Genomic DNA, 20,899 nt, shown 5'->3' on the forward strand with positions numbered 1-20,899 from the left:
TCCTCCTCCTGCTCCTCCTCCTCCTCCTGCTCCTCCTCCTCCTGTTCGTCCTCCTCCTCTTGCTCCTCCTCCTCCTGCTCCTCCTCCTTGTCTTCCTGCTCCTCCTCCTCCTGTTCTTCCTCCTCCTCCTATTCTTCCTCCTTCTGTTCCTCCTCCTTCTCCTGCTCCTCCTCCTTGTCTTCCTGCTCCTCCTCCTGCTCCTGCTCCTCCTCCTCCTCCTGCTCCTCCTCCTCCTGTTCCTCCTCCTCCTCTTGCTCCTCTTCTACCTGTTCTTCCTCCTCCTCGTCTTGCTCCTCCTCCTGTTCTTCCTCCTCCTGTTCCTCCTCCTGCTCCTCCTCCTCCTCCTGCTCCTCCTCCTCCTGTTCTTCCTCCTCCTCTTGCTCCTCCTCTCCCTGTTCTTCCTCCTCCTCCTCTTGCTCCTCCTCATCCTGATCCTCCTCCTCCTCCTCTTGCTCCTCCTCCTCCTCCTGTTCTTCCTCCTCCTACAGCTCCTCCTCCTCTCCCTGCTACTCTTCTGTTCTTCCTCCTCCTGCTCCTCCCCTTCCAGCTGGTCCTCCCCCTCCAGCTGCTCCTCTCCCTCCTGCTGCCCCTCCTCCTCTGCTCCTCATCCTCCTTCCCTTCCCCCCCACCCCCCGCCTGCCCCGCGTGTCAATCCATCATGAGCAGAAAGCTGCATATCACCCAGCTGCAGCTGTATTCCTCTGGGCAACTCAGATGAAAGAGAGGAAAAGGCAGCTTTTTTTCAGTAAACATTTGGAGTATTTTCTTCTCAGCCACATTCTTTAAGTCATATTGGATGCACTGACCTCAAGCAAATATCCCCGTCTGCCTCAGGTGGGAATGGCAGGGGGAAAGTCACACCCCACAGGACAGAGGTAGTGGAGGGCAGCCGGGTTAGCCCTGACGGCGAGGCAGGCCCGGCGTCCGGCCCGGGCCTCAGGAAAAGGAGTGTCAACCCAAAGCGGAGAGAGAAGTTTCCTGGTCTAGACTGGGACCTTCTGAAACTCAGCGCTGGCCAGGTTACAACTGCTCAGAGGCCACCCTGGCTCCCTGTCGTTGGGGTTCGAGCCCAGTCTGCCCGGCTCTCGAGGCCTCCACGGACTGGCCCCTGCCCAACCTTGGGGACTCGTAGGGAGCTACGTCTCAGGGACAGACCCCCCTCCACCCCTAGACCTGTCTCCTTCTAGGTTCCCGCTCCCCCCAGTACACCTGTACACCCCTGCACACAGGCACACACACCCAGACACACCCCTCGTGCCACCTACACACGCACCCTCCACGTATGCATGGCCCCAGCGGCCCCCACCCCGTTCACACCCTCGCGGTCCTCACCACACAGTCGCACAGGTGCTCGGGCTCGCCTGCTGCCCCACTCCCAGTCACACACATGTGTGCACACTCTCACACACCACCACACGCCAGTCAGCCCTGCATGGCACATACTCACCCACCCCGACACACCGCATAACCTCCTGTGCTCGAACACATACATACACACATAGAGCCCCCCCCATGCTCACACATCATACACACATACACTCCTCACAGGCTTGCACACATCACACACATACACACATGCTCACACACACCCTACACACACCCTTGGAGGTGAGCGAGCCCAGCTGGGAGCAGCAGACGGGCTTCACTGTGCTTCCTGCCAGGGGCCCTAGGCCAGGCCTCAGCTTTGCTCACCTATCAGCTGATTCTAGCACAACCCTTTCAAAGGGCTGTTGAGGGCATGGAAGGTAGAAACCCCATTTTCGAGGTGGAACGGACAGGCCCAAGGGGGCCAGTGGTGGCTCCAGGAGCCGCCTCCTAGCCCCAGCCCATCTCTCCCAGACACACTCTGTCTGCTTCTTTCTCATGAGCGGACTCACTGGGGGGAGCTGGGATAACTAAGGGGCAGGGGCTGCCTCCGACGGGGTCAGCCCTAGAGACAGGGTCTGGGTGGGGAATGTGGACCGTGGCCTGGATGGTAGTCAGGTGACCCCACTATAGCATGAGGGGCAGGGAGGCCGGCAGGAGCGAGGTGGAGCCACTGAACCCACACATTCCCCCCGACTTCCGGAGCATTCATTCATTCATTCATTCTTTTACTATTCATCTTTCCACCACATGTTCATTTAATCCCTGCCCTAGGCTGGGCCCTGAGGTTGATGGCCAGGTGGGCAGGAAGAGGCAAGCCCCCTGCTCTCTGGAAGCTTACGCTCTGCGGGGAAGGTGACCATGCACCCAAGTGTCACACAGGCTGAGGCCAGCCTCTCCCAGCGGTGGCTCTGAAGGGAAGCACACACCTGCCCCTCCTGTGGTCATAGCCCCCAGCAGTTTGCCTCCTGCAACCCGACTGGAAGACGTTTTTGAGCGAATGGAGGAATCTGAATCAGATGGGGTATCATAGAGCATTGACGAATTCTTTGTGTTGTTCCAGGTAATAACAGCACCATTATTATGTTTTTAAAAAAAATCCTTATTGATTAGTGGAGTAACAGATGTCTGCCCTAAGCGGTTCTGGTTTAGAGGAACTGGGGTGGAGACTAAAACAATGTTGATGGCTCTTGGCCAAATGTTGGGGTTGTTGTAGTTCGGCGTTGGGTACGTGGGGCTCACTATACAGTTCTGTCTCCATCTACCCCTATCATCCCCTGCTACCTCTGACCTCACCTCGGATGTCTTGTCCACTGCACTCAAGTTACAATAGGTTCCTTTCTGCTTTTCCCACACACCAGGCATGCTCCTGCCTCAGGGCCTTTACACTTGCTATCCCTCTGCCTGGAACACTCTTCCCCACCCTCCGTAGGGCTCCGTCCCTCACTTGACCCTTGCTCAAATCTCTCCTTTCCAAGAACACTTTCCCTGACCCCTGCCCTGATTCATTTTGCTCCCTTGTGTCAGTAACTGACATAGCACGCATTTTCTTTGTTCGGTTGCTCTTGTCTCCCACTAGAATGTACATTGCTCAAGGATAGGGACTTGTCTGTCTGCTCCCTGCTGGGTCCCCAGCACCTAGACTGGTGCCAGGACCATAGTTGGTGCCGGAAAATACTCACTAAATGAACGACTGAGAGCAGTAACAGAGGAAACTGACTGGAGTGAGGTGAGGAAATGTCCTCCTGAGTCAAGACCAGGATGTCGAGAAGGACGTGGCCGGACAAAAAGGAGGCAAGGACAGACCAGGCAGAGAAAAGAGCATGGGCAAAGGCCCTGGAGCACAAGGGAGCAGGAAGCAGTCAAGACATGAGGAGAGGGCCAGCCCGGCCTTCACATGGGACACAGAGGGACTTGGCATTTGGGAAGCCCCCTCGGGTAGTCGCATGGATGACAGACCGGGGGGCTGAGCAGGTGCGGGAAGCAATAAGACGGGGGCTCAGCCGGGCAGAACTGAAGATGAACAGCAAGGAAGCTCACAGAAGCTGGAAGAGAGCTTGGCCATTTTCCAGAGGAAGGCCCCTATGAACCTGCTTCGGTGGTGAATCAGCCACACCCTGCCAGCCCTATGGGGATCAGAGCCCCAGCGCCCAGGGCACGGCCGGCCCGTGCTGCCCAGCAGGCCGGTGCCTATGTCCAGACCCTCCTCTCTTGACCCAGAGACCTGTATGCCTTCAAGGACAATGCTGAAGGTGAAACTTCAAAGGCCTGTGGTATTTGACCACAAGGACAGTGCAACAGTCAGACCAGAAACACGCATCCATGCAAGACTCGGACGAGAATGTTCACGGCAGCACTATTCGCGGGAGCCCAAACATGAAACGACCCACGCGCCCACCTGCTGACGAGCAGATAAACAGAATGTGGCGTATTCGTATGATGGAGTATTACGCAGCCATAAAAAGGGATGAAATACTGACACAGGCTCAACACGGACGGACCTTGAAACCATTAAGCTGAGTGAAATAAGCCAGACGTGAATGGTCACATGTTGTACGATTCCGTTTATATGGATGTCTAGAACTGGCAAACCCAGAGAGAGAAAGCAGATTAATGGTTGCCCGGGGCTGGGGGAATTAGGAGTGGGGAGCAACTGCTAATAGGCACGTGCTTTCTTTCGGCGGGGATGAAAACATTCTAAAATTTTTATGGGGCTGGTTGTGCGGCCCTGGAAATCCCTTCTGTAAACACTTAATGTCAGGTCTTTCTGAACCACACGAAGCCCACGCTGCCTCAGGGCCTTTGCAGCTACTATTCCCTCTGCCTGTGACACCCTTCCTCTGGTCCCTCAGCTACAGTTCCGCTCCTCCAAGCAACTCTCCATGGTGGCCCATGCATTCTCCCCCAGCTGTCATATCTCCACTTAACATCTTCCAAGACTCAGTCCCTGGAGATAACTCATTTTCCTCCCCCCTCCCTGCCTAAATGTCAGCTCCAAAAAAGCACTGGCCTTATCTCTTGTTCAGAAGGCATCTAGAAGAGGCTTGCCTCATGGGAGGTACTCAGCCAGCATTTGGATGCAATCAAGGAGTGAGTTAGTGAACAAATGAATGAATTCATCCCGGCTCAGGAGCCTAGCTGGCCATTTCCTTCCCGCTGGGATCTGGTAAAGAGGCCCTGACTTAGTCCACAGAGGAAGGCTGACACCCCAGGCAGGGGCCTAATGACAGGGGACATAAGGGATGGACGCTCCAGTGCATGGAGGGAAGACTCAAGAATGAGGTCATCCTCTGTGCCCCTGGCCACCCCCAGATGAACTTCCCTGATCCCAACAAGGCCCCGCCTGGGTGACCAGGTACTAATGAAGCCCTTTGAACCCCCATCCCAGGACAAAAGTTCTCTTTGTGTCGGCGTCTGGGCATAGGAGCTGGTATCCAGGAGGGTGGGCCGGTCTGGCCTCAGGTTCCTTGTTGCCCCACATGTCCCAGAGGACATGGGCGCAGGCACACGTCCCCTGAGATATGCCTTTTCCTGCCCCCGATGTAGTCAGGTTTTTTCCAGCCAGGCAACTGGGAAAAACACCCTGGGTTATCTCTATGCCAGGCCAGTTTCCAGAGAGGTGGGGTGGGGCCTCGCCCCGCAGCGGAGGGGGGCCACGATGGAGGAATAACTGATTTCTTACTGCTCTGAAGCTACAGGGAACTGCTTCAGGAGCTGAGACCCAAGGGCTCAGAGGCACCTGGGCTTTTGTCCCAGCCCAGCCACCAAGAGCTGTGTCGCTTCTGTGCCCCACTCTCCCGGCCATTTCTGAGGCTCTGTCAGTGCCACGTGGGCTGGCCCTGCGAATTTGGTGGAGTGCGAGTGGGCCTGGAAGGTCCTCGGAAGCCAGATCACACCAAGGGAACTGGAGCATCTTAGAGCAGAGAGAGGAGTTTTCAGTGTCCCCGCTGGGAGTCCTAGCTCTGGCACCTCCTGGCTGGGTGATCACAGGAATATCATTTCACCTCTCTGAGCCTGATTCTTCAGCAAGAAAACTGGGGGTTGAGAACAACAACGGAAACCGGCTCAGGGTTGCTAACCGAGGAAGAGTATGTGACGTGCCTGCCTCACAGGAGGGAGCTAGAGGACAGGGCTTCAAGGGTGCCTGGTCGGTGCTTCCAGATTTTTGCAGGACTCTTTTCTGCAGAGGATGCCAGTGAGCTGGAGGACCTGGGGAGCAAAGGTGGCTCTTCCTAGTTGTTTTAGGGCACAACTCCCAACTGAGCCTGCAGGATGGGAGTGGACTTTGCAGAGGGAGTGGGCTCTCCGGCACCAGAGGTGTGCAAGCCAGATTTAGATCTGCACCGTCCAAAATGGGAGCTGCCGGCCACACGAGCACTCAGACTGTGGCCAGTCTGCATGGAGATGAGCTTTAAGTGTAAAGCAAATACCAGATCTCAAAGACTTGTTATGGAAAAAAAAAATAACATAAAACATCTCAGTATCTTCATGTTGATTACATATTGAAATTATAACATTTTGGGTGTTTTAGATTAAATAAAATATATTATTAAGTTTAGTACCCCCTTTTTAACTTTTTTGATGTGGCTACTAGAAAATTTAAATTACCTACACAGCTTGTGTTAATTTCTATCGGACAGCTGGTCAATTCCTTGTTGCCCAAAGCATGGCCCCAGGACCAACAGCATGGCCTCGTGGGGGCTTGTTGGAAGTACAGATTCCGGAGTCTGCTTTTCCACACACTCGCTAGGTGATCTGTGTGCACATAAAATTTGAGATGCCTTGTGGACGCCTCGACTGGAGGTCTGGGGGATCCCCGTTTCCGGCATGGAGTGGAAGCCAATGGCCCGAAGTCCAGCCTGCATTACATGAAATCCTAACGGATGCCATTGTCCCAGAGTCATACACTTGGTCCATGCCGTCCTTCAAACCCTGCTCTCTCGCACCAGGAAGCAAACATACTTTCAAGAAAAAAGGGCAGCTTCGCGAGGGACCAGTCTCTCTTAGAAATGCACACAGAATACACCATTGGTTGGCACCTTGTAACTTTTTAAAGGCTGGGAAATAATCTCAGAAAATAACTGGAAAACAGAGCTGTGTGTTAAAACAACAACAACAACAAAAAACAACAACAAAAAAAACAAAAACCAATGTGACCAACTCCCCCTAAATTCCTCCTTCTTTTTCTCTCTGAAAACTTGGCCCACAGGCATTAAATGGCACTAAATATAGAAATGGTAAGCAAGTAAATCACTCAGAGGTGCCACGGGTTGCCCAGGGCCTGTTTTACGGTTGAGTTGTAAACCATTGAGAGCTGGGAGCTGTAATTAAAATGCTGACAGCCTCCCAACTGTGAGCCGGGAGGGAGCAGGGCTGGGAACCCACAAGAGGGGAATAGGGAGGGTGGTGCACTTCCAAAGGCACGTCGGCCCAGGTTCAAAATCCACCATTGGCTTTCCAGGACACAACCAAACCCACAGGGGTTGGGAGGTGATGTGCCCTCCCCGCTCCCAGCCCCACTCCCAAACACACCCATGTGACTTCACCTCCTACCTTCCCCTCTCTCCCTCAGTGAGAAACACACTGGCCTCTGGGCCTCAGGCTCTTGTGCCTGTGGTTCCCTATGTCTCCAATGCTATTCCCCACAGGGCCCCCTTCCTCACTTCCTGCTCAGAACTCACCTTCTCAGAGAGACTCCTCCTGACTACCCCCTGCCCCTGTCATCCCCTCTTCTCACTGTGCTTTCCTTTTTTAATCATGGCTTTATTGCTCTCTCACAGTAGATTCTCTCTGTGTTTGATTCTTTGTTTGTCCTCTGCTTTCCCTCTGGAATGTCAGCTCCATAAAGGCAAGCACCCTCTAATCCAAGAACCTAAAACAGTACCAGACACATAAATAGGTGCTTAATAAACATTTGCTGAATTAATGAATGCATGGATTTCCATCCCTTTCTTTCAGCTGGTCTGCTGATCTCACTGGGAAAATGTCCAGCTTGCCAGCAATGAGCTCAGCTTTTCACCCATCCATTCAACCAGCCATCCTTCCAAATAACTATCCATTCATCCATCCATCCATTCATCCACCTGTCCACCCATATAACCATTCATCCAACAATCCTTCCAAATACTATCCATCCATCCATCCATCCATCCATCCTTCCAAATACCTGTCCATCCATCCATCCATCCATCCATCCATCCATCTTCTAACATGTATCCATTCAAGTATCCATCTATCCATCCACATACCTATCCAACCATCTGTCCAACCACTCAGCCATCCACCACCCACCCATCCAAACCAACCCCCAGATGGTTAGACCTCATATCCTGGGGTCCCACAGTCCCCTATGCTGTCTCTTACCAAATCCAGCTTATGCCATCATGAATATATGCAGTGATTCACCATTTCCTTCTGTTATTACAATGTAAGGATCTCAAAAGCAGAAATATTATCTCTGATTTCCAGTGCCTAACACTTAGTAGGTGCTAGTGAATGTTTACTGGATGAATATTTTTTTTCCTTTCCCCTTATTTACTTGCTCTTCACTTCCTATAAGACTGTGAGCTCTCCGATGGAAAGGACCATGTTTTCTGTCATCTGTGGGTCTCTAAAATCTTGTGTTTGACACAAAGAAGACAGTCTATAAATACATAACGACTGAGTGAGTGCAGAAAAAAGGAATATAGCAAAAGTATAGACTCTGGAGCCAGACTGCCTGGATTCAGATCCTGGATCTCCCTTCATTAGCCGTGTGACCTTGGGTGAGTCAATGAACTTCTATGTGCTTCAGGGTTCTCATTCATAAAAGGCAGCCGACAACACTACTTACCTCACAAGGTTGAGATTTTTATGAGTTAATAGATATGAAGTACTTAGAATAGTGCCCAGAGTAAGACAAAGGCTACATAGGAGTTTAAGAATGAAATCCCAAAGTAAAGCTGGTCCATAGGAACCAATATTGAAGGCACAGACTTGAGTTTAAAAGGCGGGAAGGAAGCGTCTGTCTGAGCCTGCACTGTTCCCATAGGAGGGCTCCTACAGCAAACACTTTTAACTTTTCCCAGCCACACTGGGATCATTTGGCAAACTACCAATATTATGTCAGGTGGTCATAAGTACTATGTAGAAAAAGAAAACATGGAAGGGGACAGGAAGTGGTGAGGCAGATGGGGCAGCAGTTGCAAACAGAGTGGTCAGGAAAGGCCTCCTTAGGAAGGTAGTACATGAGCCAAGACTTGAGGAGGTGAAGGGGTGAATGTCTGGAGGGTAAGCATTCCAGGCAGAGGAAACAGCAAGTGCAAAGGTCCTGAGGTAGGGATAGACCCAGTGTGTTTAAGGAACAGGTAGAACAGAGAGAGCAAAGAGGAAGTAGAAGGAGATGAGGTCAAAGGGTCATGGGGGCCCAGGTCATGAAGAGCCATGTCGGGCATGGTGAAGACTTGATGTTTACTCTGAGTGAGTTGGGAGCCACTACAAAGTCATGAGCAGGGGAGACATGGTTTCACTGATGCTGGATAAGACCACAGGGGCCAAGGTGGGAGAAGCGAAGCAAGTTAGGAGGCTGTTGTACTATTTCAGGGAAGAGATGACGGCAGCGTGGACCAGAGGATCAGGGGTATGGGCTGTTAGAAGGGGGAAGATTCCGGAAAGATGTCACAGGTAGAATCAACAAATTGGATGTGGGGTGTGAAGGAAAGTGTCAAGGACCAAGTCGAGCTTTTGGGCCTGGACAACTGGAAGGATGGAGCTGGGGGTTGGGAGGAATGAAGCAGGAGCCCGTTGGCAGGAGCGAGATGAGCAGGGAGGTTTGGGGCAGGTGGAGTTTTCCAGCAGATATCCTGGAGCGGAGAGTGGCAGGCAGCTGGATGTGTGAGGCTTGCCTTTGGGTGGGAAATCTGGGCAGGGGACGGGACTGGACAACCTGCAGGTCCCGGAATGTGGCATGTACTTGGGTACCTGTGGCATGGGGCCAGAAAGGGCAAGGGCAGGGCCCTCTTTGGAGGTGGCTGCTCAGACATGACTGACAGACCCAGACAGACCTCCTCTGTCTCAGAGCCGGGAGGACCAGTGTGGCATTGCAAGGGCTTGGTCTCCTGTCCAGTAAAGTGACAATCCCAATGACCTCTCACACATCTGCTCCCCAGTCCTTCCAGCATGCTACCTGTCTGCTATGTGGGGAAAAAGGGAGCTTTAAATGGAGCTAGAAAGACCCTTAGGAATAGAATATAGGGATTAAAACCTAATCGTAGCTTTAAAATGACTAGCATTGCTACTAATAATAACAATATTCACAATAGTAGCTACTGTTTTCTGAGCACTCATCAAGCAAGAGAGCACGGAACCCAGCACTCTTGAGCATTGTCCCGTTCAGTCTACACAGCGGCTCTGGGGAGTACAAATCATCACTTTTCTCCCAGTGAGGAAACTGAGGCTCAGAGGGGGAAAACTGCCCAAGGTCACGCCATATACAAGTTGCAAAGTTGGGGTTTTTATTGTAGCTCTTTCCCTGGCTGTGTCATTCGCAGCTCCCAGAGTGGAACAAAAGTCCAACATCCCTTCATGAGTCAAGAGCACAGTGTGGCCAGGAGCCCTCTGACCTGCCTCCCCGCACCCTGCCAGGAGCCTCAAAGCCCAGAGGAGAATAGCTCCCCACAGAGCAACCCTCCCAGCAAACTGTGTGGCACCCAGCCAGAGCCTCAATCACCTTGCCTGCAAAATGGGCACATTTTCACCACTCCCTTGGAAGAGCGTTTCAAGCCTTGGCCATCAAAGTGTCAAAGAAAGGTTTTGCAAATTATAAAGTGTTTTACCAATGTTCTTGTTAGAATTATTACTTTGTAATACAACCAATCCTCTAGGCTCCCCCTCCCTCAAATACATACACGTACACACACATATTATGTATATATAAACACGTATGTGTGTATATACATATACAGTACACACACACAACTATATATGTACATTACTGCAGGATGAGAAGAGGCTGCATAGAGCACAGGCTACAAAGGCAGATGGCCAGGAAGGAATCCTGACTCGGATGCTTTCTACCTCAACAACCTCAGTGTACCACTTAACTGATCTGTGCCTCAGTTTTCCACATCTGTGAAATGGGAGTGACAACACAGGCCCTTCCCTGTGAGATCATTTACAGAGAGCACCTGGAATGGGCGGGCACGTGTTACGTCAGGCCTTGAGAGGGGTGCACAGAGCAGCTGAGTGCTGGGCTCACACTGCCTGCACCCTCCTGGCCCAGAGCCTGGTCCCACCCCCAACATCCAGGGAGACCCTGAGATGAGGTAACTCATTCTGCTACCTCTGGGACTTCCCAGGAGCCTGAGATGCTGCTCAAGTCATTGCCTGGACCTCAGCTGCCCTACTGTGGAATGGAGTTAACAAGGATCCCCCCCCCCCCCCCTCTCCCAAGGTTGTTAGGCCAGTAAAACAGATTAACTCCCTTAGACAGAGTGCTGGGACACAGCAGCACTGGCCGCTGTGAGCAGTGTTGGTTATTTGCAACTCTACGGTACGCTGCAAGGTCATGATTTAAAGAAGCCCATTTCTCAGGCAAGGAGCCCTTTTTCAGGACATACAGGCACCTGGGTTTCTCCTCAAAGGACATGCAAGCTTTCAGAATTAGGGAAAGTGACCCGCCTGCTCCCCCATCTCGCTGGGCCCCACCCCACTCCTCCCTCCTCCCCGCGAAGACCACTCCTGCCCCCCCCCGCCCTGTCTCCCCCACCAGCACTTGGCTCCCCCTCCCTTCATCCCAGCAGATTTGATAACACCCAGGAACCTCAGTCCCCCTCCTGAGGACAAAGGCAGCGATTGTCCCTGGTGGGCGCCTTCTGACTAGGTCTCACCACGGTGAAATTGAGCCCCCTCGGCTTCACCCCACTTGGGAGGCCCCTCAGGGCCCCCTCCCCACCTCACTTCGGTTTCAAATGAGCCCCCTGGCTGAAGGGCCAGCAGCCACACTGAGAATTCCTTCCAAGAGAAATCAGATGGCCACTATTTGAGAACCCCTTGGGCTGGCTAGGGGCCAGGAGGTGAACGGATTCGCTCCCACTGCTGCCAAGACCTTCCCGAGTCCCCTTAATAACAACACCAATGTCTGCGCCCACTGCCCCCCCAAGCTGATGGGTGCTGTCCAACAGACCTCCCTGAAAAGATGAAACCGTCTGAGACTGCAGCCATGAGACACATGTGGCCCCCCAGCACTTGAAATGTGGACTGAGGAACTGAACGTTTACTTTTATTTGTTAGTAATTAATTGAAAGTTAAATAGCCACAGAGAGGGGCCCCTGGGTGGCTCTGTTCCTTAAACGGCTGACTCTTGATTTCCGTTCAGGTCATGATCTCACGTGGTTCATGAGTTCGAGCCCTGTGTCGGGCTCCGTGCTGTTGGACTTACACCGCCAAATTGTACATTTCAAAATGATTAGGATGGTAAGTGTGATGTTATGTATATTTTACCACAATTATAAATAAATACATTTTTTTTTAAATAACAAAGAAGGCTTTTGTTGATTTCAAAACAACTAGCTCATTAAAAAAACAAATCACAGACTTTGGGACCGGGGGTCAGTAAGTTCTTAGCCCATTACCAAAAGCACTATCCACAAAAGGAAAAACTGATAAATTGGACCTGATCAAAGTTAAAAGCTTACTGCTCTGAAAAGACCCTGTGACAAGGACAGATAGACAAGCCAGACACTGAGAAAAAAACAATTTGCAAAACATGTGTCTGACAAAAGACTAGCATCTAGAATGTATAAAGAAACCTCAAAACTCAACAGTGCAAACATAAACAGCCTAATTAGAAAATGGGCACAAGAGGGGCGCCTGGGTGGCTCAGTCGGTTGAGCATCCGACTTCAACTCAGGTCGTGATCTCACGGTTCGTGGGTTCGAGCCCCGCGTCGGGCTCTGTGCTGACAGCTCGGAGCCTGGAGCCTGCTTTGGATTCTGTGTCTCCCTCTCTCTCTGCCCCTCCCCTGCTCCCCCCTCAAAAATAAGCAAATATTAAAAAAATTTTTTTTGACTCAAAAATAAAAATAAACGGGCACAAGACATGAAAACATTCCACTGAAGAAGATATATGGATGGCAAACAAACACACGGAAAGATGTGCAGCATCATTAGCTATTAGGGAAACGCTCATTAAGGCCACAGTGTGTCGGTGGCCTTACCACCATCACGCCTACCAAAATGGCAACAGTAAACACCAGCGGCAATGCCAAATGCTGGTGAGGACGCGGGGTAACTGGATCCCTGTACATCGCCGGTGGGGATGCACTTTCTTACAAAGCTAACCAGACAACTACCATCCACCCCAGCGTTTGCACTCTGGGGCATTTATCTCAGAGAAATGTTCCATGCCATGACTGTATCGATGCCAGCATCCTGCTTGTGATATCGTACCATAGTTTTGCAAGCTGCTAGGGAAAACCGGGGAAAGGTACGCGGTATCTTTCTGTGTTGGGGCAACTGCACGTGTATCTATAATATGTCGGCATAAAAAACTTGTACTTAAAAGTACAAGAAACATGGTAAAAGTTGAATTTGAGTTAAACAGCAATAGTTTCTTGGTATAAGTATGTCCCACATAATATTTGGGACATACTCATACCAAGAAACTATTTGTTATCTCAAATTCAAATTTAACTGGGAGTCTTGTATTTTATCCGGCAATCTTACTCCTGGGAAATTCCCCAAGGTAAGAGCAGATACTTGTCATTTCATTCATTCACTCAGCAAAGATCTCTTGAGGACTTAATATGTGCCAGGCACTGTCCTAGGCACAGAGAACCCACCTGTGCACTTACCTCATCCCTACCCTGAGGTACTGGCATTGAAGTGGAAGAAGACAGGCAATAAAGACATAATGAGCTATGTAAATAAGATAATTTCATATGGGGGTAAGTGTTCCATAGAAAATAAAGCAGAGTAGTATCCAGAGAGAGCTGAAGTAGATGTAGGGGAGGAAAGTCAGGGAGGGACTCCCTGAGAAGGGGACATCTAAGCAGAGGCCTGAAGGAATAGAAGGAGCTAGTTACGCAAAGATTGAGGGAAGAGCATTCTAGACAGAGGAAAGAGCATGTCCAAAGGCCCTGAGGCAGGAACAAGACTGGCAAATTCCAGGAATGCGTGGCCTCAGACAAAATTGGTATCCACTGGTCCTAAGAACCCTGTGTCCTCCCCTTCCCCACATGTCAGATCTGGAAGATCTTTCTGAGACCATGGAAGAGACCGAAGCTCTGGAGGTCAAGATTGGCCCAAAGCTGCCACTGGTCCATGTGCCTCAATTCTGAATAGAAGCCTTTCCATCTGGGAAGGTGAGAACCCATAGCTGCTCCTGAATCTGGGGCAGAGATGGAGGGCATGGTGGTCCCAGGAGGACTCAGCCTTGCCTGGGCAGCCGGCTTCAGACCAGGTAGGGCTTGGCTCCTCCTCTGGCCCTCAACGTGCCACCGCTGAGCACTCTATCTGGTCAAATATGCAAGTGGCCCTCTGCACGGTGGAGAGGAGCATAGCTGAGTAAGCCTTATCTGGGTCCCGCCCAGCTGCCAGGGGCCAGGTCTCTGGTGTCCCTTGACTCACAGGCCTGCCTGCAGCCAGGGCAGGGTGGGAATCCAGCTCCCAGGAGCACCCAGACCAGACGGGGCAGGGCAGGAAGGGACAAGACCGACCCCCCCCCCCCCCACCACCACTCCCATGAGCGAGAGGCTGGGCAGGGACTGGAAGGTGACTTCTCACTCCAGTGGCATTCCATCCCCCTGAGCTCACCTCCCTCGGAGCAAGCAGCACATTCCAGCAGGGCCAGCCCCATCCCAGCTGGGCCCCCATCCCTGGGGGCTGCCTCTCTGGGGCTCAGTCACCACACTCCCAGGAAGGGATCTCTGAGGGCCCCTCCCTCCCTCCAGGCCCCAGAGCTGCAGCACACTTCCCTCTCTGTGCACAGCAAGACCTCACCAGCCTGCCCCGCCAGGTGCAATGTGTTTGTGGAGGCTCCAAGAGGCCGGTCTCCTATCCCCCTGGCTGGGGTTCCAGAGCTGGCACCTGGCAGAGGCTGGGCTTTTCTGAACCCCACAGGGGCATTCTACACATGCAGCGGAATGTCTCTGGAAGGGCCCCTGCACCTGGCTCTCCTTCCACCTCCAGGACTGCTCTTTGGCTCCCCATAGTCCTCCTGCCCCATGCCCACTTCCCAAAGGCAAATGCCCAGCTCTCCTGCTTTCCCACTCAAATCCTCCCTCTGGGCAATCCTACCAAAGGCCAGGGCTTCTGTTACTGCCTCCTGCTGGTGGCTGCCAGGAAGTGGCTCCAGACAAGATCTCTCTCCAGAATTAAGATCTAGGCATCCAGGATACCCCTGGGCACCCCCACTTGCAGGCCACAGGGTCTCCCAGTCCCAAAAGCACCCAAAGGTACCCTGATCATTTCCCCTGACACTGGTCTCCCCCTGCCCCAGGTCCTGATCCCAGTGAGAAGAGGCGTCCACCCATCCATCCCAAACACAACCCAAGGTGGGTCTTGTCTATTCTGCTTCCTGAACAGCTGTCCCTCCCCACTCTCCCGAGGCCCCTGCTGAGTTTGAGCACATGCTGCTGCCCTGCCCCCTTTACTCTGTTGTACACTATGTCCCAGAGAGGAACAGAAACCTGCCTACACACTTCTCCACCAAAGCCTCTTCAGGAACCTCCTGCAGAAGGGGAAAGTCTCACTCCTTGAATGGCATTCAAGGCCCTGCATTTGGTCCTCACCCCTGTGCAGCCTCATCGCCTATTACCCCTCTCTCCCTGGACACACAGAACACCTCACCGGCCACCTGCACTGCCTGAACTATCCTCCTTCTTCCCACCTGCCTTGTCCACCTGGAGGACTCCTACTTAACCTTCAAAGCCCTGCTAAGGAGTCCCTTCTTCCTCCCAGAGGTCTCCGGACTTCTCCAAGAAGAAGCCACTCCTTCTTCTTTCTGCATTGCATTTCTCCTGTGGAGGGTAGCCCGGAATCCTATTTTTTGTTCCTCTTATCTGACGCTCTCACAAGACTGAGCATCTTGAGGGCGAGAATTGTGGTTAGTTCATCTCCCCAAAAGGCTGGGAAGAAATCATGCAAAACCACAAAAATCCCGCCATCCAAAGATGTCAGCCCAGTGCTTCTGACGCCTCTCTCCCTCCCAACCAAAGATCCTATGATTCCAAACTCCACACGTGAGCATGTGAACCTCACGTTCTACAATCCCAACCTGAGCGGTCTGTGATTTCATTCCAAAAATATCATGCCCCTGATTTTCCAATAGGGAGAGACTATAATTCTAAAATCACCTTCCCAAAAGAGCTGTTGGCACCCCCATTTCTATCTTCTCCCCTGACCATTCTGATTCGAGGACCGCACAACTTCATGAGACAGTGCAGGGGGAGCCCTGCCGGCCTGCAGCGGTGCTCCTGCCTCCCCAGGCCCAAGGCCCACATCTGCAGGTGAGTGACTGGCTTTGCCCGGGCTCAGACCCGAACCGGAGACCCGTAAGGGCAGGACGCCCCATGGCGTTTATTCTCCCTCATCTGCCAGGTGAGGCGGTGGGCTGCCCTGGGTCGCCCATCACAGGGCCTGCCCCCCCCACCTCTGCCCCTTAGGACACATAACCCTTCCCTGACTTCCTCCTCCTTTTGCTTCTCACCAGCTGCCAACAAGCCCAGAGCCTGTGGTCGGGTTGAGTCTTGTCTTCTCACAGCAGGGGCAAGGGAGCCAGCGATAAACACATCTGTGATCCTTTCCAAGATGCTCCGTCAGGAGCGGCTGCGGGCTGGCCCCTTTTCTGCTGTCAGCTCCCTACCTCTGCTGTGTGTGGGGCCCACGGAAGCCTACTGTGGGGGAGGTCCTGCGGTGGGACCCCATGTCTTTGAATAACAAATAGCACCCTGCAGGATCCCGCGGGCATCTCCCCACTGGGGCCCTCACCAGGCCCTGACCAGCACCTGAGGGTCCAGAACAAATTGAGGATCAGGGCCCCATTTAACAGATGGGGAAACGGAGGCTTCAAACAGAGATGGGACCCTGAGCTGATATACACTGAGCCTTACTAACCCCAGCTAAGTGGCTGTCCTTGCTCCTGACCACTTAGATATGTGCCTGGACCCTTGGCGGGCCCTGTAGTGGGGAGTGACAGTCTGGCCACCGCAGGGCTAGGCTGGAAAGCTGCCTTCCCTCTGTGCTCTGCCTGAATAGTATGGCCACTGCCCTGGGTGGCCTCCCTTTGCACCCTACAGAGGGGTGCTCAGGTCTATTCCCGTGTACAACGGGAAGTCCTGAATTCTACTTCCGGGCTCTGGAAAATACATGGCGTCAGGGTCAATGGCTGTTCCAGGAAGGGTATCCTCAAGGGTCCTCCCAAACTAGAGTGGAGTTGGTAGGTATGGGGGGTATCCCCTCAGCTGGGTTTCCCTGAGCCGTGAGAGTTGTTCCTGCTCAGAAACATCAAGTTGGACCCAGCCTGCACTCTTCCCAGACCCTGTTCCTGACGCTGCCCAAAGCTGTACTCTGCATCCCTGGTCAGTTTCTATGATTTTCGTACCTCCTCCGCTCCAGACCCATCAGCGACCATGAGGTGCTCAACCATTCACTCTGTACGTATGCAGGTCTCTGTATGCCAGGCTCTGGTGTGTGGCCGTGAATGAGACACACAGGGTCTCTGTCCTCATCAAGCTTATTTATGGTCTAGGGAGGGGAGCAAGCTCCAGAACAAGGCAGCATCTGAGAAAAGGCTAAGAAGGAATTGAAAGGGAAGCTTCTCTGAGGAGGGGACATCTGAGCTGAAAGGTGACCAGTAAGAAGAAGGCAGCCCCACGAAGATCTGAGGGGAGAACGCAAGGCCCTTCTCACTCCTTAACGTGGCAGGTGACCTTGCAGGTAACAGCGGCTGTTACCCCTTCAGGGACCCATGACCCCCGAACTGACCCCAAGTCCCCACCTCTGGCCTTTGGCCACCCCCTCCATACAGCAGACCTGGGTTACCTTCATCTCTCTTCTTTGCTTAGTCAAACCTCACTCATTTGGGGGGCCCATCTCCTCCAGGAAGCCCACCAAGGTTGGTTTTCTGATCTCTGACAGTTCCCAGCATCTGCTTCCCCCAAGAGCTGCCTGGGACAGCAACCATGGCCCTCACACCTGCTGCAGTGACATGGCTTCTAAAACCCTCTCCCAGGTGATATACACAGGTCCTTTCTTACCCCAGGCTAGGACTTCTCTCCTTCAGTTCTCACAGGGGCCCAACCTGGTAGGCACAGGTGAAGAAACTGAGGCCGGGAGAGGGAAGCCACTTGCCTTCCTTCTGTCCACCCCCAGGGAGTGACAGCTTCCAGGGCGGGACGGAGCCTGTGACCTGCGACCCCAGCCATAAGGAGTGATCTGACCACAGGAATACAGAGGAATGGGCAGCTGGGAACCCTGGAGGGGTGTGCTGGCTATAGGTAGGCACTCCCAGCCACAGGACTGGATAGGCAGGGCCTTACACTTTACCCCAGGACATCATCCTGGGGCAGGCCAGGTGAGCAGCTCGGCCTGTGTGACTCACCCTGGCAGCCTGGGAGGCTCCGACACACAGGATGTGGCAAGAGGCTGGAGAGGAGAAGGAAGAGAGTGGGAGGCCTGCTTTCAGGCCCGGCTGGCCTGTGTCACTCCTCTGCATGCCAGGGGGGCTCGCTCCCCTCTAAGGTGTGCGTGCGTGACCCCCGCCACTTGCCAGACAGACTCCCTCTCCCACGACACATGCTCACACGACTTGTAATTATGCCCAGTCTGTGCTGAGGACCACCTAGGTGCCAGGCCCTGGGGTAAGTGCTCCCCTGCCCCGTCTCTTTCCCTCTCCACCTCAGCCCCGAGGACACTCCTGCCAGCTCTGCTTCCTTCTCGTGAAGGAAGGAGCGACAGAGCCAGAACGCAAACCCAGGCAGCCTGCTGCCAGCCCGTGCTGCGACCACCACGCCGTGGCAGCGCGTGGCCAGCTCGAGAGCTAGGAGCACTGGGTTCGAATTCTGACCTTGCTCATTAGCTGTGGGAACCTCGGCTTGTCACCTAACCTGGGAAATGGGGATCATGATAAGACCATTCATAGGAATGCCTTGAGGATGAAGTGAGCAGATGCCTCCAGAGCTAGAAGACTACCTGACCGACGAACAGGCTCTGGCAGAACAAGATTGGTGCCCCTTAACCATCTGTCGCCTGAATGGGCAGCTTGCGGCCCACACTTTGCCAGGAGATGTATGTGTTGGAGCCTCTGGTCATCTTCCTTTTCACCTTTTTCTGTATTTTTTAAGAGCTACCGGTGACTACCAGTTCTAAACACCCAGACTTAAAAACGAAGGGACTGCACAGAAAAATCTGAGTGTAAAATCGGAAGGTCCGGCCACAGTGGGCCGCATTCCCACAGAGCCACACCAGGCAGGAACCACGCTGGGCTCCTTGGTTCGCCATAGCCCTGTGCACACTTTCCCTCGTTGTTGTCACTCCTGTTCCTGCCCGGCTCCTGTGGCCTCCTGTAGTGCCCGCACATGTCCTGTCACTGCGGTGGTCTATCCCCCACCCAGGTGGCACGGAGCCCTCACTCCCAATCTGCCCTGGCTCACAGAGGCTTCTCTATCGAGCTCCAAGCGGCCCCCAGAGACTTTCCTCTCCCAGCACCTCCTGGGCCTGGGGGCTCCAGCGCGGGCTCCCAGCACCGTGGCCTTCACAGGCACTTACAGAGACCACTCCCAACCTCAGGCCTCTGTCTGGGACAGCACCCAAGCCAGGCAGCACTGACTTGGGAGCCCCGAGACGCCTGGCCAAGCTGCTTGTGCTTGAATACTTCTTGGGACAGGGGGCTCACTTCCTTGGGAACTCAATCTGTTTCTCAATGGCCGTGGCTTGTCCTCACACCGGTAGGACCTGCCTCTCTGTGACACCCCCCACCCATGGGCCCTCACTCTGTACTCTGGGCCTGAAGACCCATGTGCCCCCTTGCCTTGGGACAGCCAGCTCCTCATGGGAAGAGATGTCCAGCCCCCTTTCGATCCCAGCACCTCCACTAGAAACATTCCGAAACATCCCTGACTCTCTTCTAAGCTGAGCCCAGAATCCAGGAGGATCTCAGGAGGCAATAAAGACAGAACAGTCACCCATATCTTGATTAAGGTGAGCAAGGACATTTCAGTGGCCCCGGCAGCTGCTCCACAGGCATGATTCTCACTGAACTCACCTCACCTCCTCCCCACAATCAGAGATCTGTATAGCTGATTTTGTGGGCCCAAGGATAAGACATCACATCCGTCCCTCGTTCCATCTTGCCAAGTTCCATCCAGTTTGTTTTACCAGAGACTCGGTTATTCAATCTCTCCAGTAACTGACACGCTTCACGCCATACCCAGATCCTGACCAGCAGCAAATCGACGACAGAGTCCAGCCGAATGAGGCTGAGGGCAGAGCCCTGGGGCTCACCACCAGACACCCAACACCAGCCGTTAGGAATAAGCTGTTTCACAGCACATCCGCCAGAGCCGCCCGGCTCCCCTCCCTGGCTGCCTACCTTTCGGCCCGCCTCGTTATTGTGTAAGTTCATGAGAGTCCGGGCATTCTGCTTGATCTCCCGGGCATCCACAAAGACCTTGGCGAAGCCGATGCCGTAGCGGATGTCGGCAGAACAGCCACCCCACTTCCAGCCCTCGTCCCGGTGGTACTGGCCTTGCTTCTCCTTGTCGCAGCCACAGTCACTCAGGTTGCCTTGGGTACAGGCAGCTGTGATGGCGTGGGCCACACCGGCGGCAATGATGGCGTACGTGAAGGCAGCCTCCCGGCTCCCTGCAGGGAGAAGAGTGGAGAGACTGGGGTCAAGTCCGGGGCACCCTGGGAGAAGGCCAGCCTGGATAAGAAGGGGAGCCGAGCTCACTGTAATGCTCTGCAAAGACGGACTGAGTGCCTACCGTTCCTCACCCCCTGAGAAAGCTCCGTCTGGGGCCGATGACAATGCCCGACACCCGCCAGCATGCACACACCCATTCAATCCTGTCACTGAATGCCCTTGGGGTGTCAGCTGGGCAGCGCAGGGGTTGTCCGGCTTCCGGAGAGTTGGATGAGGGGACCTCTCTGTCGATTCCCACCCACTCCCCGCCACACTTGATGTGGCCGTGTAAACTGTGTGCACACTAACGGCAACACACTACAAAGCGGCATTTCTAAAAACACCTCCAGTGTGCACAGGCCCTGGAGCCAGAGGCCTGGGCTCAGATCCCAGGACTGTCAATCCCTGGCTCTGAGATATTCAGCCAATGACGACTCCTCCCCGTGTCTCAGTCTCCTCAGCTGTAAAATGGGGACATGGCCATCGTGCCTTTCTCAGAGCAATGACAGAGAACGTTAAGAGTTTGTCCATGTCAAGTTCTTGACTCCGTGCCCGGCTCATGGCACCTGCCTGACACAGCAGGTCTTGCGTTTGTGGTCCCTATTATCGTGGCTGTGTGTCGCCTATAAGGCCCATCCCCTCCTCTTCCCCATGG

General features: G+C 53.5%; 1 protein-coding gene across 1 annotated transcript in view; it reads right to left on the bottom strand.

The window, feature by feature from the left end:
* WNT7A (Wnt family member 7A) overlaps positions 1–20,899 on the bottom strand; it is a 63,005-nt gene that overhangs the window by 18,751 nt on the left and 23,355 nt on the right. The window contains exon 3 of the mRNA XM_040491866.1: positions 19,933–20,204. Within this exon, the coding sequence (XP_040347800.1) occupies positions 19,933–20,204 (272 nt within the window). The remainder of the gene's footprint in view (positions 1–19,932; positions 20,205–20,899) is intronic.

This window comes from Herpailurus yagouaroundi, unplaced genomic scaffold, assembly GCF_014898765.1.
Source record: "Herpailurus yagouaroundi ecotype Mexico unplaced genomic scaffold, PumYag 183, whole genome shotgun sequence".
Classification (NCBI taxonomy): domain Eukaryota; kingdom Metazoa; phylum Chordata; class Mammalia; order Carnivora; family Felidae; genus Herpailurus; species Herpailurus yagouaroundi.